The sequence below is a fragment of the Megalops cyprinoides genome, chromosome 4 (assembly GCF_013368585.1).
Source record: "Megalops cyprinoides isolate fMegCyp1 chromosome 4, fMegCyp1.pri, whole genome shotgun sequence".
Taxonomy (NCBI): domain Eukaryota; kingdom Metazoa; phylum Chordata; class Actinopteri; order Elopiformes; family Megalopidae; genus Megalops; species Megalops cyprinoides.
In genome coordinates, this window is record NC_050586.1 from 15,945,730 (window position 1) to 15,972,426 (window position 26,697).

At 39.6% G+C, this 26,697-nt stretch overlaps 1 protein-coding gene across 1 annotated transcript; it reads left to right on the plus strand.

Annotated features, from left to right (window-relative positions):
• The first annotated feature begins 949 nt into the window (after window positions 1-949).
• si:ch211-225b11.1 (uncharacterized protein LOC561694 homolog) lies at window positions 950-25,972 on the plus strand. Its single transcript, XM_036527549.1, has 13 exons — window positions 950-1,334; window positions 7,986-8,120; window positions 15,130-15,340; window positions 15,916-16,048; window positions 17,956-18,090; window positions 18,535-18,638; window positions 19,074-19,198; window positions 21,953-22,065; window positions 22,552-22,692; window positions 24,254-24,353; window positions 24,651-24,751; window positions 24,836-25,006; window positions 25,816-25,972. The coding sequence occupies exons 1-13, from the start codon at window positions 1,088-1,090 to the stop codon at window positions 25,945-25,947; spliced, it is 1,848 nt and encodes a 615-aa protein (XP_036383442.1). The 5' UTR covers window positions 950-1,087; the 3' UTR covers window positions 25,948-25,972.
• Window positions 25,973-26,697: the final 725 nt, after the last annotated feature.

Below are 26,697 nucleotides of genomic sequence, written 5' to 3' on the forward strand. Positions count from 1 at the left end.
AAGTTATCTGATTGCATTTGATGAATTGATTTGACATATTTATGAGCCAAATTCCCTTTCTGGAGTTGTTTTGTGGCTATAAGTATGCTAAAGAATTGGCAATGTTTCATTTTTAAAGCGAAATTCGGAAGTACCGAAAACACTGTGAAAACAGAAATCACAGGCTTTTCACATTAACATCATACCCGGACTACGAGCTTTTAGCCCTAGGCTAAGCGACGTTGAACACAGGCACATTCTGAAGTTCTGAAGTCACCCTTAGTTAGCCCGCTCCGGAGCAGGGTCATGAAACATTGACATTTAAACAGAGTATGACCAAGAAGGTTATGGATCTCTTCAACTTGACTAAACATCTCCTTGGTCACGGAGGCTCCTAGTCCAGTCCGAAAAGCACAACATTTGGTTGCTCTTTAGCGAAGAAAACACGCCTCTCTCTTGTCAGCAGTGACGTAAGTACGAGGGGGAAGAACCTTAGAAACCGGCGACCACGCTGGGTCCAAGGAGAAAATAGCACTGCCATGGAACACAGGAAACTACGGCACTTAGGGGCGGGTTACAAAAATTGTGTAACTCTTGATGGTACATAAGCAGGTACACCACAGACACATTTAGGATAATGTATCCGCTATCCTCAGAATAACACTGAAAATATAACATTGCTGATCTGTGTTTTGCTTCTGGTTACCGGTAGCGAGAGCTAGTGCGTACTGTATGGTCCGTGTGTGAATTGCATTAGGTACTGTTGAATTCGGCTGAAATGCATTCAAGGGCGAGCATTTAGTCTTGTTTAGGCAGAAATTTCAATATCCATTGTGTTCATAGCACATGCGTAGGAAGAATCTACAGCTTAAGAGTTTATCATGCATTTAGTTTTACGCTATTAATGGTTTACATTTACATCAGTTTGCCAGTGTACTCGATTAGCCTACTTCCTCTTCGTGTCTAGGTGTTGCATGTTTCTTATAGTTACGATTTAATAATTATCTGTAGATCTCTGTTATTTGCTTAGTTCGCATCTTAAATAATATTTGTTGATATTTTTTGATATATAAGCGTAGACTGCTTGTATTAATATCTGCAAGTCACAATGGGAGTGGGAGCAGAAAATACAGTGTCCACCTCAATTCACAATGGGGGCTACAAGGAGGAAATGGAACTGGCTTTGAAACCAAGCCTAGAGAGTGCAGTAGTGGTACCAGAGGATGGAGACCACGCAACTTCAGGGAGAGAGACCTGGGGCCGGCGCCTTGAGTTCATCCTCGCGTCGGTGGGGTACGCGGTTGGACTGGGGAACGTGTGGCGGTTCCCATACCTTTGTTACAGGAGCGGTGGAGGTAAGTAAAGCCACGTTTTCTCCCAACAAAGGAAACCTTGCTTGAGCAAGCTTGGCATAGGAAATCAAATATCATTTTTGGCGAGGAACAATGACTGAAAACCAATGTGGGATAAAACATTTACCCAAAGAAATGCTTTAATAGTCCTGCGTGTTTTGTGGAGAACTGATACATGTACTGCTGCTACTACCCAAGGCTACAAGATGGGTATTTTGGTGAGCAGACCTTGTTATTTTAAGTGTTTAGCCACATATTTACATGAGAACTGGGCTGCCCCTCAACCTCAGTATTGTGCAAATATACACATACAGTTTCTTTTCAAAATGGCAGTATAAAAGGGTGATGAAACTACATAAATTTGGGAGCTAGGTAACATATTTTTGTGGCACAAAAGGCTTTTCTTAGTTTATGAGATTTCAAGTATTCCAACCCTAGAGCCCCATACCTCTCTGAATATTCACTGCTTAGTTCACAAATCATATTGCTAGTCACATGCTATGATGTACTGTGTTGCATTGGTGCCTCTCACTGTTCCATTTTATTATTGCCCTGGTGGCTCAGTATAGTGGTTGTCCTTGTATATTGTGGTAAACTGTCCCATTGAGGAATCTAACACATAATAAAGCTCATTCAAGAGTCTAAGCTGGTTTTAAAAAGTCATAATGCAGACTGTTTCAACCTTTTTTTTTTCCACTTTTAAGCCTTTTTACATATTTACATTGTACATATCCACATTCAATCAAATCAAATCAATGACAGAGGTCTGTATTCTGGAGGGAAGTAGAGAGAATCTGTTTTGACCATTATCTTTGTAATTGGTAATATTGTATGTATTGAACATATAGTATATAATGGATATATCAACAGAAAGTTTCTACTTTATAATTTTCTGAAAATTTCTTGATGATCTTGAAAGATCATCCTCCTTACCATGATCACGTGCCCTATTCAGGCCTCAGAAAGCCTATATCCAGACAGAATTTGATTATGACTGTGAGATTGATAGCAAAGCAAAGCACTGGAATACGTTTTGAATAAGGTAAGGTGTGTTACTGTCAGTTATACTGTTTGTGGAATACATGTAATTTGTGATAAAATATCTTGCACGGGCTTGTAACTAAAGATTTTCCAGTGTTCCTGCCACAGTCATGGGTGCATCACCTTCTCACATTTACCGTGTGTCTCCTTATACTCCCACCTGTTACTCATGATGCTCTCCCTGTCCTGGAGGATCATAATCAGTGTAGATTTTTCAGTTGCATCTCTTTAGATGATCTTAAGAAGGCTATTGTAAGACTGAAGAAGGCAGTGTTTTTCATCATCAGAAAATATCTTTCAACAACTCTCTTTTTCCTATCATGTTAAATAGTATCATGTTAAATAATTTACATTGCCTGATTCTTACAACAGGGATATTTAAATATCATGAGTATAGGAATGATTTTGTCCCAGAGTATTGCATCACAATATGCCATTGAGTGCTATTGTAGGTATTCTTATGAGCAGCTTGCACTGTATTTTGTTTCCTTGCAGGAATTTAGGAATCAGCTGTTCTGCAGATTAATCCATTGTATGTGCAGGATTAAGTCAATAGAAATACTTGGTCTGTAGTGTTAGTGGAGAAAGAGGTTTTTTCTGCCCTGCTTGGGCTTGTCAGGTTCTATTAAGTTAGTTCTCAATTAAGCCGCTCCTCTACCTGCTTCAAAGAGTTGCCCCATAAGCTGCAATGTAGTACTTGTGTAATATGTCGCTGACATTAGAAAGTGCTTATGACCAAAAAAGATCTCTCACACTACTTTTACAATTTGAATTATTATTACCAGGAAATCAAAAATGCATGTCTGTAGACCCTTTAGAATATTTGCAAACAAACATCATGTTTATGCACAGGTGTGGTTCATGTAGAAAGCAACTGAACAATCAATTCAAGTCTGAATAAACTCATGCTCACCATCTCATGAGCACAGATGGCCTTGTGAACCCTTTGATAATCCTATATCATTTCCTATATCATCCCGTTTGCTTGGAATGTCTGCAGGTATACACAGGTAATTAAGTGATTTGCAATGAAATAGGTGTCACAAGATTATTTTCTTGGAGATTTACTTCGAAATACATTTTAATGTATTCTGATATGTCTTCCTATAAGATGGCCTTTCAGTAAAGATGTGATCAGGAATGACTTGTTTTTCTTTACCTTATTTCTTCATGTTGACACTAGTCCTGTGTGCCATCTTTGAATTTTATCCAGGGCTATTAAAACCGCCACTCAGTGCCAGTTAACTTCCACACCCAGGAATGTGCCGTGCCATGCTATGGCCTGGTAATCAAGGTTTGAGCAAAGTGACATTTTGTGTTTTGACTTGATTCTGGTAAGTACTGCCAATTTTTTGCAGAGACTACCCTAAACAGATTCTTGCAGGATACCTTCTGTTGCTAGTTGAGTTTTAAGAGGATGATTTGAGAGAATAGCATCCTGTACCCATTTGCTACAGACCCATTTAACCCTTATTTATTTTTTTTTGCCTAATTACAAACGATTAACCAGCTTGTAACTGTTTAGACAGAAAGGTTAACCAGTAGTGAAATCAGCTGTTACATTTGTATTATGTACACCTTCTCCCGTTACTGTTTTATAACTTGCTCTGTTTAAAAGCATCTACCATATAAGGGAAATAAAATGAATACAGTAGGATATGTTATTATGACATATGTCAGGCCTGCCATACCTGCCAGTTAAGAGTCCAATGAGCACAGTAGCTTGAAAGAATATTGAATATTCATTTGGAAAAAACATGTCACAGAATAAATAAAATCACCAGACTCTTGTTAACAATATGCAATTTGACCAAATGGGCTTATGGTAAGGGCTAAATTCTAACTGTTAACTGCAGTGAGATGAGTCCCTAAAATATTGAATTCCCTAAATCAAATACAACTATTTATGGGTGTTTTATTTTATTTTTAGGGATTTATTATCCATTAAGATAACCAGACTGATGAAACCTGTCTTTTCCCCAGTCAAGCCAGTTTCTCATTTGCTTTCACTGCAGAGATTGTTTGAGTTTGCTCTCTTGCATTCCTTTCCAAAATGAAAAAGATTTAGTGGTACTTTGCAGATCAGAGATGTCTTGAACACAGTAATGAAAGTGATATGTACATAAGCATCTTGGGATCTTAGTGATTTACTGGGTAAAATGAACTTGCATGCATGGTCCTTGAGCAATGATTAACTGGGCCTATTTCTTCATCAGCTGGTCCTGGCAAGCCCATTTCCTTTCTGATGGGGAGACAAAATGATAGACATGAGCAAATGTAGACCACTATTCCAGCTAAGTTCTGCATGGAATATTGACCATATGGCTCACTTAGCCTAGGTTAAACTGGTTAATAGATAATGGAGCCTGGTATCTCCAGAAGGCACATTTACATGTCTGTTGAACTTTTAGTCTACAGGCAACCATTTGGTTTATGTATTAGGATAATAGTCACTGCTGTTTTTGTGACAGGAGAGTGATGTATCAGTCTTCTGTGTACTTGAACTGTTGGTGGATCGTCATGATAGGTCATGTAAAGTATGAAGACACACTTTTGACATTTCCTGGCATGTGCCCCACCTTGGAATCTAGAGTTCTTGTATATTGTAGTCGTGATCTATTAAGCACACTTCAAATCTGCCTGAAGACTCAAACAAATTGTACGTTTGAGTTATCACCAGGTGATCTGGTGATCTGGTGTTCTGCTGGAAATGTAAGGTTGCCATGCCAAAAATGAAAACATTCAGCAGGCAGCCAGTCTACATAGTTCTGCAGTGTAGTATGGTTTTAATGCAAATTTCGAACCTATGAAGACTCCCTGTAAACAATGAGGGGAAAAACAAAACTCATTTGATAATCCACTGTCAAGACATGTGTTCAGCTATGCATTGACATGCATTATAAGGTCTGATGCACATGGTATTGTACGATCATCATTGTTCACCACTATATGAGTTCAGCGCTCTCTTGCGTGTTTATACCTTAGCAGTTTTGTAGAGTGAGGTGCTTGTTTGCAATGTTACTGGCTGTTTTCTGTCTATGTTCTTGTTGTTCTTGTGAGATGCAGTTACTAGCTGTTTCCAAAATTGCCTTATAGGTCACTGTGGAGAAGAACATCTGCAAAATGAATAGCATTAACACTAATAAAAAATAATAATGACTTATTATTGTTATGATTTATATTATAGTCAGTGTCTCCATATGATTATTGTGTGACTGTATAGAAAAGGACTGAACAGCAGTCAAGAATGCAGGGCATTATTTGTACTTCCTGTCTTTTTTTATGCTTCCCTCATGTAGTCAGGGGATAAAATAGTGACTAAGCATCTGTTGCATTCATGTGAGACTCAGCATGCTTGAAGTGGCCTCGGGAGACAGTTCATTATGGCCCTGCACTGGACGACGTAGCTGTGAATTTGTGCTATGTAGCATGACACAGCAAAAAAGACGTTTCCTAGCAACAGGCACATTTGTGTGGATTGAAATGTTTTCAGTGAGACTTCCCTGTTCATTCTTCCCTCTTCAAATGTGTGCTAATCTTATGGAAGGGAATGCAAATAAGCTGCTTTGTAACTTCACATATTCCTTTCTGCGGTTGTCCAGCTTTATTTAGATAACAGAGATGATTCATCCCTGACATTGTTGGTAGAAATGGGTATGCATTTAGAACAAATGGATGTAGTACATTAACTGTTGTAAAATGCCAGGCTCTCGTGTTCAGTGGTGATTACTTTTACTTTCACTATTCCATTAAATTTTAGTGAAGGAAATAATCCTGATCACAGTTATGATTGCAGATCATAATGATTTTTTTCCAAATGCTTTCTGGGACTTGTGTTCCATGTTAATTGCAGTTTCACACAGCAGTTTCCCCGGCTCTTTCTCTGTGTTTTCAGGCTACTGTAGTTCCACACGATGCACCTTTTAAGGTTCCCCTTTCCTTCTGTATCAGCCTCCTGACTAGTCTCTCCATGGGCCATCACCTGCATTTGGACTAAAGCTGTTTCACACATTGTACACTGTATAGGCTGTGTTGTAGTGTAGAAATATAAGTTAATATGCTTAACTCAAACAGCTGGTCCACTCACTATTAATAACACAGACATGGCATGGAAAAATATTGCTGCCAAATTTAGAATATTCTGAGCCTTGAAAACTACTTTTATTATCATTAATCCTGACTTGCTAACCTAATCTTTGCTGTACGTGCATTCCCATCAAACGCTAGCTGTTTTGCTAGGTAATGTTAACTAACAGCCTAGTGTTGCATCACAAAACCAGTGGGTAGCTACATGTAGCAACTAATTACAACAACACAGCCATAGAAAGCGGACACTTCATGTTTTATGCATTGAGTGTTAGACCATGAGTCTTGCTCTCCTTCTCAGACATTGCACATTTTTTTTCTTGGAATCATTCCAAACTGGGTCAGTGTTGTACAGCTGCCTTCATAGGTTGTCTGTTGTTCATTCATCCTGTTTTGTGCTGTTTTAGATGCCACTGTGAAAAAGCTATATGAACCTCACTGCCACTAAACACACATATTGTAGAACACAGGAGTGTAGTTAGATGCAACAATCTAAAATTCACTGGCAGGGTTGGAACGTTACAACTGAGTGGAGCAAGGTCAAAGATTGCCCCAAAGAGGGGCTGATTGGATTTTTCAATTTAAAATCTTGGAGGGTAAAACTAAAAGCCAGAGGTCTTTAAATGTTACCTGTACCTTCCTTATTTGACCATCACTTCGTCAACATCTGTATATGCATTACTTTGATCAGCTGCGTCGTTTTCCTCATGATAGTCTTGATTGATGTGGTGCAAGTGGCACATGGTTACACTTGACCATCCTGCCATCTGCAGTGTTTTGCTCACATTCAAAGTAATCAAAACCTAATGGCTGAGTACAGGCCACTCTGATGCATTTCAACTGTCAGTCAGTTTTTGGGATCCCCTGTGTTGCAAGCCCACGGCTGGGTGACTCCCTGGTAGACCACTATCACAGTGCCTCACGTTGGGCTCTGAAAGCCTGGCCATCTTATCTCCTTAGGTTGTAGACGGAGTGCTTGTTCAACAGTTGTTTCCCGGGGGCTACGCTGGCATGATAAGCTGCAGGGGGGTGTGCTTTGTTAGGCTAAGCCTCAGGCTCCAGCAGGGGCAGCATGTGGTGGATTGCCACAGGCTTGCCTTTACCACCTTCTCTAATCGTTCATGGTCACAGTACATACGAGCAAAGATCAAAAGAGGTTGTGCCAACTCCTGCCACTTGAATCTTGAGAAATGGTGGGATGATACCTTACAACCAACAGCTGACTAACACCTGAAACAATGATCAGGTGTCATTCCTTCATTTTCATGCTCCCATTCAATTAATGACACCATGTTTAAATAATGTAGACCTGATATGGACCCAGAATTCACAGCACACGTGGATCTCCATTAGTCAGCACTTATCCAAAACACGTGTTTATAAAATTTTGTTTGTCTCAACTGCAGAGTGTTTTAGCATAATGTTACCCAATTAATAAAAACTGATGAATAAAAAATGCTTTAGATGCTTGGGAAATTGAGAGCTCTCTCTCTCTCTTTCTGTCTGTCTGTTGCTCTCTCTTTCCAGGCGCCTTCCTTGTGCCGTACCTGATAATGCTGTTTCTGTGTGGGATTCCCCTGCTGTTCATCGAGTTCGCCATCGGGCAGTACACCCGCCTGGGACCGGTACATGCCCTAGCTAAAATCTGTCCCCTGCTGAAAGGTGAGTGAGCTCTCCCAATGGTGCCTGTAGACCAGAGGCAAGGAGTGCAAACACCGCATGCATTCTGCTTGTCAAGCATTCATCTGTGATTTTTATCCCCTCTGTCTTAAGCTAACATGGAACAGTCCAGCAAATGGACAATGTTTTCATTTGAGTGCTCTGTGACTCTGGGAGTTTAGTGAGTCAGCCAGGGAGGGGGCGTAAGGCGTTTCTGTGTAAAGAGGGAGAGGAAAATGGGTTTAAATATATGTTGTGGGTCACTGTACTTCACTGGGTTCACAGTGTATAATGACACCTATTGACCAAGCATCACATGGTTATGAATAAAACAGAGAAAGAGAGGTTTTCTCAAACCATGTCATTAATGGTCATGGGTTATTTTTGCCTCATTTTTCATCTGAGTCAAGATGATTCGGCAGGTCCCAGAATTCCATTCTTGAGCCATCTTGCACTTTCACTTCCATGTATTTATTCAAACACCAACTCTTGTCAGCAAAGGGGTATTGACAGACAGAGACAGATCCTCACTCTGCAACACTTTTTAACAGTGGGGGTACCTTATCTGCATTGATGGACAGAGAAATAAACTGCATTCATACACCATTGGTCAAAGATTTCCTGGTCTTGGCATGTATTTTAAATTGTCACAAATAAACTGTATTATTAATATTATTATTAGGCTATCAGGTTAAGTTGTCAGTTTTATTGAACTTGGATGAGAAGTGTCATCGATAAAATTGAGAACACAGTGTCATTATTAAGACACAATTATGGAATTGGTTCACTGTTATTTCCATCATTATTGGTTACTAATGGTGTATAATACATTTAGAATGACAAAGAAGCTATACATATATCATATTATCTTAGAATTTTATATAAACATAGCTGGGGTGACATGTCAACACTGAAAAGCAGATATGGTAGACCCATATTAGTGAGAAGCATGTTGCTATGCATTGGCTGGTTTGTACACTAAACACAAGCCTTTATTATAAAATGTTGTATATTTATAATAAGAATAATAATCTGCAAATGTAGATTGTATATGTATAAGACATAATAGTGAATATACTGATAATAATAATCATAATCATGACCATCCTCTTCCTCATAATCATAATCACAATAATAACCACCATTGTAATCATACTCCATTCCTTGTGATTGCCAATAAGAATATGAACAAGTCATAATTTTAAGATGATAAAATTAAAGGTCATCAGCAGTGTACAAAAAGTAAAAGAAAATAGTATTGATTGAAGCACCACAACAGCAAAACCTTTTGCGGGAGGAGAATGCTTTTTACTTTATCTTAGTAAAGCATATATCCCCTCATGTTGAGGATTAGGTGTAGCTGTGTTAAGGGTCAGGATGGTGGTTCCTTTTAAGCACTCATTTGTCTTTTTGCTGGACTGTGGTCACCGGAGTACATGAAAGATTAACCCTGGGCTTATGTTTGTGTACACCCTTTGATAAGACAAAAAATGTATTTTGTGTGATAAATCGTATTTTCAAGGACAAAATCTCAACCTGTTACTGAATGATTTCTGATGATCTGTTGATGGTTGATGGCTTGTTGAACATTTGCTCCCTATTGAAAAATGCCAGAGTCAATCTTTCAGACTGTTATTGTAAGGTGCTGGGCAAATTTCCTTGGTCATTATACACAATGTGAGTTCAAAGGATGCTGGAGTTTTTCTGCTCACTGTTGAAAGAGTCCAATGCACAGTTACTGCTTGGGCAAAAACTGGCTCAGATTCAATCTAACTACAATAAGCTTTAACCTTGAGCAAGAAATTCAGAAAGGAGTTGTTTTTTAATTCATCTCAGAGTAAAGAAGAAAGTGAATTGTGGTTAGATTGTATAGTTAAAAATAACTCTGAATGACTGACTTCAGGCACATCCTTATTTAAAATGTTTTTTTAAGTCATTGAAGACTAATAAATAACAAAGCATTGATCAAATTATAACTTGAATCAGACACATTTTGATCTGTCATGCGTTCTGGATATCCACAAAATTGTTGCAGATTTTCTAAATCATACCAAACAGTAACATTTTTGATGCTTAAAAGGTCTCATTGTAGCAAATGACAAAGGCTGCACTGTGCGCACTCCTACCTGATAGCTAGATTTGCGACAGCCTTGAGCTGAATGCACTTATTTAATTTTGGATCTAGTCAGTAGGTGGCCCTCCTCAAAGGCTGATCATAGTGAACCAACAGTCACTGTAACTTATTGCATAACGCTTCCTCTGTTATTCGCTGAAGCGTGCTCCCATTCCCACTAATGAGCAGCTGATATTTCTTTTCACTGATTAAAATACACTGATAAACGGTACGTTAAAATGGAACAGAGCGTGGATATACAGAACACGGTATACAGAACAAGGGTCTCAGCCGTTTGTCACCAAAACCCAGCCATCAACAGCCATCACCTTTCTTGGGAAAAGGTATTTGGTTCTGCCTGTTCTAACCTGAAGACTTCTCTCCTTAGTTTTTATCTCCTTTGAGACAGAGAAAGTCTACCCGGTCAAAACTTATGGGTCCGTCACTTGATTATTCGCTCATTACAGCCTGATATTGGCTCAGTGCTAAGCGAGAGCCTAAAGCAGGTAGTTCTTTCTGTATATTCTTTTGATTGATTCTGTCACATGGTAAATGTCACATGCCTGTCATTGCAACAATGGTCATCATCAGTTCTCCCAACAAAAATTCTTCCCAACAAAATCTCTCCTTTCCTCACCACAGCTCAACTTCTCCTTCTCTAGAACTTAGTCCTCTAATATATGAATTTACCATTGCTTAATCTTGTCCAGTTTAATTCATCTTGCCACATTGTCCAGGGAACTGTCTTGTCAGTTTGGCTTTGGACATGATTATGTTGATTTATCTGATTTTAATTAATTCAGTGTCAAGGGAAGTCATTGTATTATTACAGGTCTCTTCCACCAGTTATGATTATGATATTGGTGATATGATAGCCACATGGCAATGGATATGCAACACTGAAAAGAAAATTCTGAGAATGTGTCTCTTTTCACTCTAAACAGCAGTTCCTCATTCTCTCTTTTCTCTCTGGAGTGGTTTTGCATGTCTGAAGGCTCTGTGCAACTTCACCTGTTAGTTCAATTCCTGTTTCAGTAGAAGTAGACCCAGTTAATACAGACACAGAATACTTTTCCTCATATACTGAACAGACTTGCTTTATGACATTTTGTTTTGGGGAAAACAGTATTTTTGGTTGAACAGGTGAACCACAGCACATTAACAAGGTTTCCTATTGGTACCTATATGCTCCATTATTTCATCTGTTTCTGAACTTTGTGTTGATTGCTGCAGAACGCTACTTTTTCTTAAAGAGAAAGACATCATCGTGATGGTGGAATGGGGTTGCAGTGTTACTCTGGCAGGAGTAAGCCCCCCTTGAGTGGAAAATGTGCAGAGAAACATGTTAGCCTGGTTGAATGATGTATTTTTCACACACTTGTCTCTTGTATTTTGTGTGTGTGTGTGTTTTTCTTATTGGATTGTCGTTATCACAGTTGCCAGAGGCTTTTTGGAGCAACTGGAAGACAAGCTTGGAGAGGAATGGTGAATGGAGGTTTCCTTAGCATTGAATGTATTATCCTCCTTTTCCAAGTCAGCAATAATGTGTAATAATGTCGTAGAATCTTACCTTGCAGGTTAACTCCAATGAAAATCCCTGTTTGATTTGAGTTTCTGGTTGCTATGGACATTTGATGAGAGAATGTGATCACAATGAGATTAATGAAATTGGAGCCCAATACTGTGTGGAGGGTCTCGTGTGAGCCTTAAATATGTTACTAACATGCAGTGCTGGCTTAGAGGTAGGTAGATTTCTCAGGGCAACAATGCAATTAAAATATCCATCCAATTTGTGAATATGGTACCTGCCAACAGGCATGATTTCACATGATTTCAATAACATTCAAAATACAGATGTACGTACAAGATCATTGGGGGCCAAGCACCGCTGCCAACTCCTGTGAGTAATGACAGGTCACATATGTAGTTCCTTTCGTAGAAATTATTTGTCTACAAAACTGCAGCTTAACTCATCATAATCGAATCTGCAGTAAGATGCAGTTATAAATAAAAATAAACCCAAACGAGTTTGGGTTGCCTGTTTGTTTGTAAAAGCCATTTTTTTTGGAGAATGGGTTCACAGGGTTGAAGTGGGGGGAACTGGCTGTGATCCTTGGTAAGCTGCTGGACAGCTCCCGCTGGATTAGCCAAAGCTATCCTGTCTCTGTTATGATACAATATGGAGAGGAAGGGGAGCTGCTGCTGGATTGTTCTCTCAGAGCTAACAGAACTTACCATCAACACCAGGGACACGATGTGACAGGCAAATTCAAGCATGGATATCCCACCACCAGTGAAGTGAGCTCGGAGCCCCAACTGTTTGAATAGGCATGTCAACGTGATGGTCGGAACAAAAACGGAATAACAAAGGATTTTTCAAGCACATCAAGTTAGATAGTTTAGACTTAAATGAGCGCTTAATGCAGGTAGCTGTACTGAGTCCCTCACTGCATTAACAGAGAGGGACATGTTTTCCAGAATTCTTTGCAAAGTTAACACTCTGTAATCTGATCACTGGAATCAGCAGAGCTCAACATTCCATAAACTCTTTCAACTGCCCAGTAGACCTGTTTATGCTCAGTAGCTATGCTTTATGTTCTTTACATGGAAGGTTTTCTCAGGCTCACACATATAATGCCGGTATCACCAGGGTTATTAAAATACAATTAAGAGGTTAATGGTTTTAAAAGTAAAGTAGTCATGGAAATAAATGAAGCCTCTAAATTGTGGTCTTAAGTACCAGAGGATATGTAACAATGGCTAGGTGATGGATGTCTATGGTTGTCATGTCCATAGAAAACATCACAAACAAAAATTTGTTATATTACATTTACATTTACATTTATTCATTAGGCAGACGCTTTTATCCAAAGTAACTTACAAGTGAGGCAGAGTACAACAAAAGCAAAAAACCATAAGGAGTCAACAATATTAGAAGCGCTGCGTGTCCAGGTTTCAATGGTTGATCATACAAGGTACAAGCTAGCTAGAGATAAGGAGTGCATTAAACCATTAGATTACATTTTAAAATATATTTTAATAGGAAACACTTTTGAGACATTCCTTTAGGTGGGAGCATTTCAGGTGCTCAGGTGACAGTGAAACAACTGTGTCTTCAGATGTTTTTTGAAGACAGAGAGGGACTTGAAGAATTGAAGTTCATTCCATCATTGGGGAACAGCTGCAGAGAAAGTTCTGGATAGTGATTTTGCACCGTGATGCGATGGGATCACCAGACGCCATTTGGTAGCAGAGTGTAGCGGTTGGGAGGGAGGGAAAAAAGCGGGAGCTTGTGTTGGAGTTTCCTCCTTTCTCATTGTAGTTTTATGGGCCATAAGATGCACTTTTTCCAATTAAACTGGAACTGGAGATTGGTCAGTTGAACAGTATTTCCAGTTGCAATAATTATGGAAAGAGAATGCAACAAAATATTTATTAAAAAAAATAGTTTTTGGAATGTGTCTGATAATCTGTAGCATTAAAAAAAATCCTGATAAAAGTGGTTTATATAAGGTGCCTTTTGGTTTAAGAAACCTTAGTGAATAAGATACTCAGTGTCTGTGCCTTAATCTTAATAAGTAAAGAAAACAGTGCTTCATGACCTTTGTGTGAATGCTTGCTCAGAATGTTAACTTTGGATGAAACATTTGACAGTAAGATTTGTATTTGTTACAAGATCTCAGTAATGGTTCTGATGCTCAGTGTCTACTAAAGTGCTAATTACAGTTCAGTGTGTAAATGAATGATTGTACTGAAGGTCACTTAAATGAACCCGAATACAGCAGCTGATGCTAGCTCTTTTTTGGTTCCCCATGAAAACAGTAAGCGAGATCATTACATAACAGTTTATTCACAGATAACAAACTGCTGAAACTATTCAAAACTTGTTTTGTACTCTGAAGCCTAATTTGAAAGAGGGTGTTATGAAAATCACAATCCAAGAAATTCAATTTTGAACTCAGCTGGTGTCTCTAAATCTTGAATGTCTCATTTGGACTGGTTGTACTGAAGCTGTCACTTGTTACCTAGCATCTATTTTTTTCGACAATTAATGCCACAGTGGTCTCGGCATGGTTTCCCTCCTGTTCTCAGTAGACTACCTTATTCAACATTCAACCTGCTCATGTGTCCCTGCCCTAACTGTGCTCATGCTGTTTTCAAAGTCCAAGGTCTTGAAAACATGAGCATGAGGTCATGATTGTACTCATTTATTTGAGAATGTTCTAGAGGCAATACTATGTCACTGTTCAGAAACTGTGACTCATCTTAAAAGCTCTTTACCAGAGAAATTGTACAGAACAGTGTTTACACAATTTTCCTGCTAAGATTTGTTAATATAAAAACGCTGCTTACTTCCTGTTCACTTCCTTTTTGAATGTGAGCTTTTATTAGTTTGTGATGCTGCATGGCCAGGGGTTAGCAGTGGGGACGTTTTACTGGATCTGGACAATGTTTATGTTTACCTATACACTTTAGGAGCAGTTTCATACTTCTGTGTGTTCTATGCAGGCATGGGCATTGTATATCTACTCATTTGATACATCCATTTTAACTAAGAAATGATCTATACTGCATGCATCCATTTTAGGAAAGATCTCTATGGGTAACAGAAAAGAAGAAGCAGTACTGCCACAGTTTTTCTGCACATGGGTCAAAATCCTGGGCTCAGACTGCCTTAATAAGTAACGGTTTAGTTAGAAAGCTAGGAGAAATGCACAGACACTAGTAATTCTCTCCGAATTTCCTCTCCGCAATCAGATGGTCGCATGAGATTTTGATTTGTGATTTGGTGACAGTTGAAAGCAGAGCCGTAACAGAAAGAGAGCAGGAGGACATGCTTTAAGAACAACAGTAGTGTGGTGTGGTTCCTGAATTATGGTGTCCTCTGTTACTCTCTAGGTGTAGGGCTGGCGACGGTTGTGATCTCCTTTGTCCTCAGCACCTACTACAATGTCCTCATGACATGGGCCCTCTTTTACTTCTTCAATTCCTTCGGAAGCACTCTGCCCTGGCAGTCCTGTAATAACACCTGGAACGTTGGGGCTAACTGCTCAACCGGTTTCCCCGGCAATGCTACTCACCTTCAGTCTGCCAGCCAACAGTTTTTTGAGTAAGTTGTTTAATTGAACATGCCACCAATTTTCTTGTTTAGTGTTCTGGAAAATACTCCTTCACATTCCCTTTGGGATTGTGGCTCAGATTAAGTTGTACCTGCCCCTGACACCAAAAATATCACTGCAGTTACCTCAGGCAAAACGTTTATGGCATTAATTGTGCGTTTCAAATGCAAATTGTGTTCTTTCAGGTGCTTGGCAGAAACAAGTATAACAGACAGATTAAAAGGTTTGCACGCAAAAATTCCAAAAAGCTATTTATTTTCATAGGCAGTGCACTGTATTTGATCGAAAAATTGTCCTGTGTCCACCACTAAAAGAAAAAAAATGCTTTCAAGAACACACAGTGTGTGCATTTGGTTCTTTCTTTGCATTCAGATTTGTAATCATTTTTAGTCCTCAGCTGGTCTTTGAACAAGGTGGTAGATCAGCATGCAGATTCAGCATGAACGATCACTTCTCACACTCTGTTGTTTGTTATACAGTTTCAAAGCATAAACTGATCGTTAACATTTCAGGGAGGCTGGAGGCTTTAGAGTAACCAGACATGACCTCGACATTTGTGTCTCAGTCGTAGAATGCTGGAGATGACCAATGGAATTGAGCAGGCAGGAAACATGCGCTGGGAGCTGTTTGGCCTCCTCATCCTGTCCTGGACAATTGTTTACCTGTGCATCTTCAAAGGGGTCAAATCGACTGGAAAGGTCAGACCTCAGTTACTTTCACAGTTTGTTTTTCTTTTTTTTTTCTTTACAGTCTCAAGGAATACTCTTCACATGGAAATGAAATGAATGAAATATAATAGAATAAACTTTATAGTCTCCAAAAGGAAAATTGTCCTGGACATATAATAAAAACACTGCTGCCCCCACAAATGATCACATCCAACTTTCCTTAAATCCTGCAAAAACCCAGCTAACAACATTGCACACATGCATATCCATAGTGAGTAATAAATGTCCTTTTACTCAATACTAATGGGATCAACAGAAAAATGTAAACCTAAGGCTTTGTGGACATTATCCATTACAGTCATTACTTATCAACATGTTAGTCCAATGCAATATTCTTGACAGATGGATTATACTGTACTATTCCAAACATAATGATAACATATATTCAGAAGTAAATCTTCCCATATATAAGTATTATAACACTTATAGACTTCCACATATGTAATTACACATTATGTGATGAAACTGGGGGTATTCACACCAGGCAATCAAGGTGCTCTGGTGGTATAGTTTGGTTTTCTGCTTTTGCAATTATTTTCATACATCTCTGATCTCTCAGCCAGACCCCATCGACATTGCATTTTCTATGTAGTCTCACTTTATACTGCTGACCTTGAATGATGTCTTTCCACCTATGAGTACTCATATGAACATTACTTCACCCAGTTTATATACAATTATGAGTATCCATAATGCTACCTCTCCACACCCCTAGTCTCTAACCTTTGCGTCTATGAAGTGGATGGATCTTCACCATACTAATATGTGGTCATTTATAGATTGAATCAGTATTACTCCAGCTTCTCTACCTGTTAAGGGATTGAACCAGTGTCATGTTGTCAAGCATTGTGTGCTTGGAGTAGGACAGTACCATCGCACAGTCTGAGCAAGTCACTTAAACTGAGCTGCTCTGGTAAACATTCCAGTGGATCTGCAAATATGCGAAATATGACTTTCATGAGAACACCAGCTAAGCTGACTGATGACAAACACAGTAATTGACAGATCAGTCAGTGAGAACACTTCACATTACATTCCCAAGTTATTGGGTTGGAATGTGTGTGGTCAGATGAAGAATGAGACACTGGCTGGTCAGACTGCCCTGAAAGCTCTTTCCCTTTTGAACGAGACTTTTTGTTCGTTCAGTTTGTGTGCCCTTATGATTTCAAAACTACAGAAAATGTTTGAAAAGCCACCAGTAGTGGCTGGTGCAGTCTAGATCCCTACTAGTCACACAGTCTGTCACCTTTGATAGACAGAGAATGAGCAGACAAGCTCAAGCTAATTTTTAACTTAGACACTTTAGACACTTTTTAACCAATTGCCATTTATTCTCGCATAACCATTTCTGTATTGCGTCATGTGGAATTGGGAATTTAACTAGGTTACATTATATAATATTTAGAACATTTTCCCTGTTTTGATTTCAATGTGATTGACCTTGACAGGGAGACTTCTTCACTATTAACTCCACTTTGAATGAAGGGATAATCTTGTTGTGCCAAACTAGTAGTTTTTCAACACTATTCTTAAACTATTGAGAAGATTCTCCTAAAGTAAGTCAATGATATTGTGGGTAATGCCTTTTACATTACATTGTTGTCATTTGGCAGATATTCTTATCTTAGAGCGACTTACAGAGGTTACAATTTAATTCAACTGTAGACTGGATATTTACTCAGGCAATTGTACATTAAGTATTTTGCCCACAGAGTACAATATCACTGCTCCAGTGAGGAATTTAACTAGCAATCTTTCAGTTACAAGCCCTGTTCCTTACCACAACACCATATTGCTGTTATTATGTGTACTGCCAGAAAACACTAAAACTTGGAGTTTATTTTCTTTTTCTCTCTGTGGTTGTTTCCTTGCTGCAGGTAGTTTACTTCACAGCCACATTTCCGTACCTCATCCTGCTAGCTCTGATGATCAACAACGTCCAGCTACCAGGTGCCAAAGATGGGTTACTGTATTTTCTGACACCCAGATGGGGCAAACTGCTTGAAGTACAGGTAATAACCAAAGGGAATTCGGCCTGCTGTCACTTCACAGAATGGCAGGCATGGTTATAGTCAAGTTGGGATGCTTTGACCCTTGGTGGGAGGATCACGACCTGTATGAACACCTCGTCCATGCCCTGCGTCTCTCAGCTGCCAGTCATCTCTCCCCTGATATTCTGCACAGCGTGATCTGCAGGGGTTAACAGGACCCTCCAAACTCCTTGGCTTGGATCATGTTTGCCGTGCTGTGTCACACAAACTCAAGTTCTTATTTGCAAACGTTTGAGCGATATATTTCACCATTTCATATGGGAGCACTATGTAAGGATTGTATGTATTAGGTTATTTAGAAGAAATTAGAAGATAAGCTGTAATTTTGGAGCACTTTTTTGTTTTACACATGTACCCGCTACAATACATTGACTTAGGCCCCTCATGCTCCTGTCTCCTGCATAGGTGTGGGTCAATGCCGCCGCCCAGGTCTTCAACTCCATTGGCATCAGCTTCGGGAGCATGATCTCCATGGCCAGCTACAACAAGCTCAACAACAACATCCTCAGGTGGGCTGCAGTTCTGGCTACCACAGCCATTGGTTAAGCAGCCTAGGTGATCACTCTGGCACTCCTGACAGGTAGTCTGCCAAAGAACTACGTGATTTGCATTAGTTGGGGGACTTTTGAGCAGGTACCCTTTCTGTTTGCTGACGTGGGCAAAGTCCAATTAGTTTACTGTATTTAACCCTGTGTGGCTGACTGTGTTTATTCTGTAGTTCTCTGTGTCAATAGTGAGATACGGGCGTCAACTATGACAAAACTCCCAAGCAGGGTTAAAATATTTATTGCACTGCACTGTATCTATTGCACTGTGAAACCTAGACCATTTGTATGTCAGTTCAGGTGCCTTTTAGGGATTTAATGCTTATAAGGTGACAAGATTTCATCTCTCTTCCCTTTGACTGTGCCCTGATGAATTTGTGTTTTGCTTTTTCCATACAGGGACACTTTGATTGTCTCCTTGGCTAACTCAGCCACCAGTATATTTGCTGGCTTTGTGATATTCTCTGCAATCGGATATATGGCCTACCTTCACAACCTGTCTGTTGACAATATAGCCACTGATGGTAGGTGTTCGCAGTAGGGTAGGGTGTGGGGGACAGGTATAGAACTACTTGAATTTGGATTGATCTTTTTAATTCAATGTCTGAGAGAAGTTAACACTTTTCATGCCAAGATCCTGCTGGCAGGATGGCATGCCCAGATCACAACCAGACCCACCTATGCTAAAATATTATTTAAATCTTTTTCAGTACCTCCTCTTAACATACTGTGTCATACATTTTGAAAAAAATGATAACCTTAGTTTCATTAGCATAGTACAATACATTTATTCAAATAAATTAAAACAGTCTTCCCCAACAACAGCTCTGGAGTAGTGAGGACAATGGAAAAAAATTCTCCTTGTTCAAATTCATGTCATAAAATCACTTTGAAGTCTGACTTGAACCAAGGCACTGAACAACACACAATGGAGGATTGTAATGGTAATGGTAGCTACCTACTACTGCAGCCTACATATCCACAGTACGTTGACCTGCACTGTCTTAAGAGGTCAGATAATTCAGTGTATGCTAATTATTCCATGAGGTCTTTGCTCTTTGTGCAGTTAATTTCAGTTTTTTGCCAATATATTCTTGTCAACTTTTTTGACTTGCTGGGGGGAAGGAAAAAGGTTTTCTAGATCAAATTTGATTGTTTTTCCTGACCTGTGATATCTTAGAACAGCTAAAAATTTGATTGATTCTGACACAATCCCACAAATAGACTTACAAGCCATATCAAAACCATGCATGTTTACTATATTTTTGATGCTATGAATTTAGATGGAGAGGGAAATGGTTGGAAAATTGTCATTCCAAGTGGCTACTGAGTATAAGGCATACCAGTGTTATTGTAAGCTTCCTGCCATTGTTTCAAAGGAAAATAAATTATCCACTCTTAGCCAGGACTTTCAATTGACTTTTGAAAGTTGGACACATTCCAGTTTAGGAGTTCACTCCAAAATCAGATTTTACCATAACTCTCCTAACTACTTACATTTGTATTTCATTCCATTTAAAAAGACATTGGGCCTGGCTTTTGACAGGGTATCAATGCTGCACAGTTTGTAAATGCGATTTACAAACTTTTTTCAAAATTTTTTTCTGTTGTTTTGGTAATTTGATGTCATCACAGTCAGCTAAAAGGCCAACAGTGATGATGTAGCATTTTTTAGTCCAGAGAGCACAAGAGTATAGGAGGAAGATCAGTGATAAAAGTATAGAAATATCCTGTATTGCATGGCTTGTCAGATTTTCAAATTAAATTTGATTACCGTATGAACTGCACTAATCAATCTGGAAGATCATTGGTCAAACATTGAAACCAGCAAAGCACAATATGGATACGGTTCAGGCAGACTGGAGAACATACAAAACCAAAAATGAGTCAGAATCCAGTGTGGCTGTACTAAATAAGCTAACTAAAGAGCATGAATTATCAAGTGATATTTCCTTCATCTAACCATTTAGTACTTTTGTAGTAATTGAATTATATATTCGAGGATAATCACCAAAAGGCGGTAACAGTCTGGATAGAAAGCTTCGAATGATTTCCTCTCCTCTTCAGAGGAGTGGCGGAAAAAGCTCTGGTTGCTGATCTGTCATACACTCCATACCAACCGTACTACACACATGTGCTGGATTGGCTCATGTCTCTCTCATCCTTACCACTGTGTGAAATAATCTTCAAGCACTCTTCTTTGCCTCTGCTTGTCTCTTGTCTCTTCCTCTTCTCTCCTGTCTCCTCCTTGTCTCGTTTCGTCTTGGCTTGTCTTGACTTGTCCTGAAGTTGTGGTAATTATATAGCTATGGCTATTATATTAGTATGGCAGCACAACAGCAACACAGATAATGCCTCTACTAATAAGTAATACAGTAAAACTTTATCTCCCATGTGTTTATCTGAGTAGAGCCCAAGTTAGCCCAGCTACTGTTGGACACTAGAATTTATATATCTTGCATTAAAAAATGGAAGAACTTGTGGAAAGAAAAGAGAAGTCACAATGGGTATAACTTCTCTCAGCAGCAATTTTAATATCAGGCTATGAAAAACTAAAGCTTGAAATAAATTGTAACAGTCTCTAAATACTATTAGAGACTGTTACAGTGTTTATTCACTAAAATGCTGTTTTATGCTGGCCACTACAAGGGACTGGTACCTGTTAGAGACACTGCTTTTTAATAAAAAAAATATGATATATTTCTTATTATTACCAAACTACAAATTAATATAACTATATCCTTATGCAGTAGAAATGTGACAGAAAGTGATAGAAAACTTCCAAACCAGCTAGCATGGGCCAGCCTCAGATATGAAATGTTTTAGGGTCATTTAGTAGTTATTTTTTGAAAATTACTGATGAAATTGACAAAAGGTAGGGCCTCCCATCTGTTACCACAAAGAAGAAAGAACACGTGTGATGACTTAACTATGACACATCTGAAAGAAGACGTGGCTTGATGGACCAGGGTTACGTCGCACCCATACTCCATGTTTGTCTCTCAATGTACTTGGTGGAGCTGCATGAGTCATTGAACATTTTTGTGCATGGGAAAATGGTCAGTGCTAAACCTATTTTTGCCCTACCTCAATTTCAGTAGCACTGTTTTAATAATTCTAATTCAAATTGATCCTTGATGTCAGCTGTCCCTTTACTGGCTTCAGTTTGTGTCAGACGCCTGCCTTCTATTATTCTTACCACTGCATACAAGCTAAAAGCTGGAGGCATTGCTTCAGGTCCGGATTCACAGGGGTGTGTACTGTTTGTGTGGTTTCAGGTCCTGGCCTGGTGTTCGTGGTGTACCCTGAGGTTTTTTCCACCATGCCTGTTCCCCAGCTGTGGGCAGCTCTCTTCTTCCTTATGCTGCTCTGCCTGGGGCTGGACAGTCAGGTGACGTATGCACAACACACGCACACATGTACAAACACACACAAATGTGGATGTTTGCCTTGACATTCAGAGAGCTTGTATTGTGGTAAACTTTGTGTTTATTCTGTGAAATATCTGAAATTAATTATGTGGAACAGGTGCAAATGTGGGAGATGTCATGAAAAAGTGGCCATCTTAAAAATGGCTATGTTACTGTGGCATTAGTGTGTTGACGGAGGGGCTTTGGGTAAGCAGTATTATGTCATTTGTCACTGTAATAAACAAAGGCAGAAACACACGAAAACAGGTAAAGAAGCAGCCAAGCTCCTTCCTATTTATCCAGTCATGCAGTCAGAATATAGGAGGATTGTGAAAAAAGGTGAAGGAATATATTAAAAGGAGTCAAGGAGTAAGGTGGTTTCACTAAGTAGGAGAGGGTAACGTAAATGTGATGTGATGTCAGATATCACTCCATGTGGTTACTGTAAAAATTTCCTGTTTGTGCAGTTCGCCATGGTAGAAGTGGCAGTGACGTTCATCATGGACGGCTTTCGTACTAAGGTCTTAAGAGTCCTGAAGAAGAAGGAGCTGGTTGTCTTGGCTGTGTGCTCTGTGGGATTTCTCCTGGGAATTCCTCACATCACTCAGGTAGGAACGGAATGCAGAGAAGAGACACCTCCTGGGAAATCCTGGACCGGGTATCTCATTTTTTGACTGAAACATTAAAGCTATGTACTGCATTATTTGTTGAGTAGATTCCCCTATTTAGGTGTGACTCATAGAGCATTGGGATGGCCAGGTGCATTTTTGTGGGTTATTTTAATTATCACCACCATTTAAAGTTTCATCTACTTGTAATTATGGCTTGCATCATGGAGTCACAGAGTTTTTTCTATGGCTTTTCATAACAACTGAATTTGATCAGTATCATTTTCAAAAATTCAATTACTACAGTGTGTCTGTCTGTCAGTGTGTATCTCTCAATTTGAAAACGAAACAAAATATACATATCACACACTGTACATGAGCTTAGCATTTGAACTTTAACCAGGTAAGGATAAAGGTAGTCTACTTAAACATTTACACACGCACAATAAAGGGGCTGTGTGAGATAGTAGCTCTGTTTCATAGTACATTATCTAGCTGCAGCTGGTCTGCATCGTAAGTAGGAGGTTCTGTCCCAAAGCAGGCATGCCATTGGCCAGTCCTGAACTTTAACCTCCTTCAAATTTACTCATATTGTGTTTATTGAATGGTATGTTGATCTGAACAGTATAGCATTTGTGCACAGACACAGAAACCTTTTGCAATTGAAATTCATGCAAGTGTGCAATTTTGTACAATACTTTCCTTCCTTCCGTTTTGCCAGTCAAAAACCTAGATGTTTTATCTGTTGTTTTCACTCAAAACTGAAAAATGAAACCCCTGCCTATGCAACACACCATATTGTTCAATATCACTATAATAACACTATAAGAACCCTGCAGCGAAATGTAGGGGTGTTCTGCATTGCCAGTTGCAGTAATTGTTTCAGATGAGGTGTTTTTTTCAGCAGCACACTACTTCCAATAAGATTTCATTAGATGATCTTTAATTAAGCCCATAAGGGGGAAATCAAGCACAAAGCCTTCTGGGTGTAAATACAAATACAGATTTAAAAATAATCTGGGGAGCAAATGAGATCTAAGGTTCCAGTTTAATTCATGTTCAACTTTCAAACCCACATGAGCATGTCTGGATGTGCTGTGGTGTGACTGAGTAATCATTTAATATCAATAAATTATTCCACTCAACTTTTTGTTAAGGGAATAGCTCATTATCAGAAGTAAACGCCAAAAATGATAGGACTGCAGTGTGTGGTCCAAAATGTAAAATAGAAGTAACAATATCCAAGTTGATGTATATAGTCAATAGCATTGATTCACTAATACAGGCTAACACTGGCAATAGTGCTGTTGGACGTTACAAGAAAAATTGCCAAGAAAACAGTAGTTTGAATCCAAGTTGATTATGAAATTGTAATTCACAATTACATGTTGACCTATGTTATACCTTGGAGTTAAGTAGTACATCTTGACCAAAAGCTTATGGTTTTACATGAAGTACTTACCGGGGGGGGTGGCTGTCCCACTGTATTGATTCATGTACTTTGTATCAGAATGTGCAATCTCACTGACCTGCATGCCTGCTGCTGTCCTGGGCTGTCCAGGGAGGGATCTTTGTCTTTCAGTTGATGGACCATTACACAGCTGTGGTGTCACTCATGTTCCTGGCCTTCTTCGAGGTGCTCGCTGTCTGCTGGCTTTTCGGTAACCATGCCCCCAGGGCACCCTTGAGAAAGGGGCACTGCGTTTCTTGAGACTTTCATAAAGACAAGATGGGCGTGACTGATGAACACCACAGTGCCCAGACAAGGCATTAGCAACGTGTCAGCCATTCCACACTGTGATCTGTTCTCACTGTCATCTCATTGAAGTGCCTCTCCAGAAAGATAACAGATTGTTGCCAGTGTACCAGCTGCTTATCATCTTGTTGAAAATGTCGAAAGGGTAACTGTTGGTCTCTGTGATTTTCACCACTCCCTTAATCTGACCTGTGCCTCCCAGGGGTGCAGCGCATTTCCTGCATGGTTAAGAGGATGCTGGGAAAGCCTCCAAACAGATTCTTGCGATTCTGCTGGTCAGTGGTCTCCCCATTGTTAGTTTTGGTGAGTTGTCCATCAGAGTCCTCCTCAGATTGTAGATCTCAGTGGATCGTGAGAGTGACTGTGATTGACGTGTGCTCTCTGCAGTGCATCCTGATCTCCAGCATTGCCCAGTACACTCCGGCTCGTTACGGCAAAATGTACACGTACCCACTGTGGGCAGAGGTGGTGGGCTGGTTCATCTCTCTGGTGTCCATAGTGTGGATCCCTCTTGGAGCTTTGCATGAGCTTTATAGACGCAAGGGTTCATTTCTGCAGGTAAGGAATACGTTTACATGTACAATTATATTTAGTTGATTAGTAGATGCATTTCTCCAGAGTAGCTTACTATAGGTAGGTTAGGTAGGTTACAATTCTTACTTGTTATCCATTTAGACAGCTGGACATTCTACTGTGGGTTAAATACCTTGCCCAAGGGAACAACAGCAGAGCCCCAGCAGGGGGTACACTACACTCCTGCCCACACACACACACACACACACATCTATCTATCACACATGTACACGCACAAACATATACACACACACACACACATACACAAAGGTTCATGCACACTGTCATACCCACCACATCTGAGCATGTGTTGGAAGCAGGCTTATATTCTTACTGATGAAGTCATCATTAATTTTCACTGTGCCAGTTCACCATATTGGGTTCACTGCAGACATAATCTGCACATGTTGATGCACATTCTTCCTGTGGGAAAGATGCCTAGTCAAAGGGAATTTCTTTTTATTAATTTGACAGACACTCTTATCCGGTGTAGCTTTCAAGCTGTCATGATAAGAGCCATGTAATGTGTATCGTAAGTGCTGCTAGTGCGTGGAATACTAGGCCTAGAATACCAAGTAAATCCATGTAGTAAAGTGCTAAGCTAAAGGAGAGCATAGGAGCATACAACTATTAAGACAGATATACGTCTTTGTACATATACTTTTCACAAGGAGAACATTTTCTAATTTCATGTTTCATACTGCAGAAAGTGCCAAACAAGAAACTGTAGAGCATGCGCCACCTTGTGGTCCCTTCTATCTTAATTTTTGCTCTGGTTATTCCCTGTTCCTCAGCGACTGAAGGCCTCCATTATGCCAACAGTGGAGCTGGACACATTCCATCACCTTCCGGAGAAGACTAGAGCAGACTCCCCAGAAGCCATGTCCTTGTGCAGTGTCCCTGAAAAATCACTTTTCAGCGGCTAGGGTAAAGGTGTATAACTATCGTGGACAGGCCTGAGAGGTGCAGACATCTCCATGCCGATGTCTGCCATGTTAAAGTTAATTTTTTGGGTTTTTTTTTTTTTTGTAATTGTTTTCAACTGTAATTTTTTCTTGAACTCTAACCTAAGATAAGTGTGCTTCATCTTGCCTCTTGCAGTAGTAGGGCAAAGGCTGCTGAGTTTACTCTTAAAGCTCTTAAAGTGACTGCATCTTGACCGAAGCTAGATTATGGAATTACATAAATGAACAATTATGGAACAAAGTGACAAAGAATCGTTGCTTACCGAAGAGGGTAGTTTATCTTCCCACTTGGCGGTTTGTGCTTGTCTTTGCGGAATGATTTGCTAAGCGTTCATCTGTGGCTCACACAACACAATGAGTTTGATGGTACATGCGCTGACCAAAATCTGTCTGTGAATACCTCATGGAAATAAGAAGTTGTTTCAACTTAAGGACCTCATTCTAAGTTACCGACTAGTTGCAAAGCATTGAGATAGAATCCTGTATATTCCTTATTCTAGATGTCCTAGAGGACAAGAATAAGAAGCATGTGCACATCGGAAGCCTGGCCACAAAAAACAGTTGCAAAAACATACCCAAGCATATGGAAAAAAGACTGTGGAATGCGGAGCAAGTCAAGTTTCAGGTTTAAAAAGTGTTATTTTACTGAAGTTGCACTGATTTGAAGTACATTTTAGGCAGAAGAGGCCAGTATGATTGAAACTGGGGAGT

What these genes read in the sequence shown, in the direction of transcription:
- si:ch211-225b11.1 (XM_036527549.1), top strand. Translation starts at nt 1,088, where the DNA reads ATGGGAGTGGGAGCAGAAAATACAGTGTCCACCTCAATTCACAATGGG. An exon ending in GCAAACTGCTTGAAGTACAG is followed by an intron (nt 18,091 to 18,534) that starts GTAATAACCAAA and finishes TCTCCTGCATAG; the next exon opens with GTGTGGGTCAATGCCGCCGC. An exon ending in GCCTGGGGCTGGACAGTCAG is followed by an intron (nt 22,066 to 22,551) that starts GTGACGTATGCA and finishes CTGTTTGTGCAG; the next exon opens with TTCGCCATGGTAGAAGTGGC.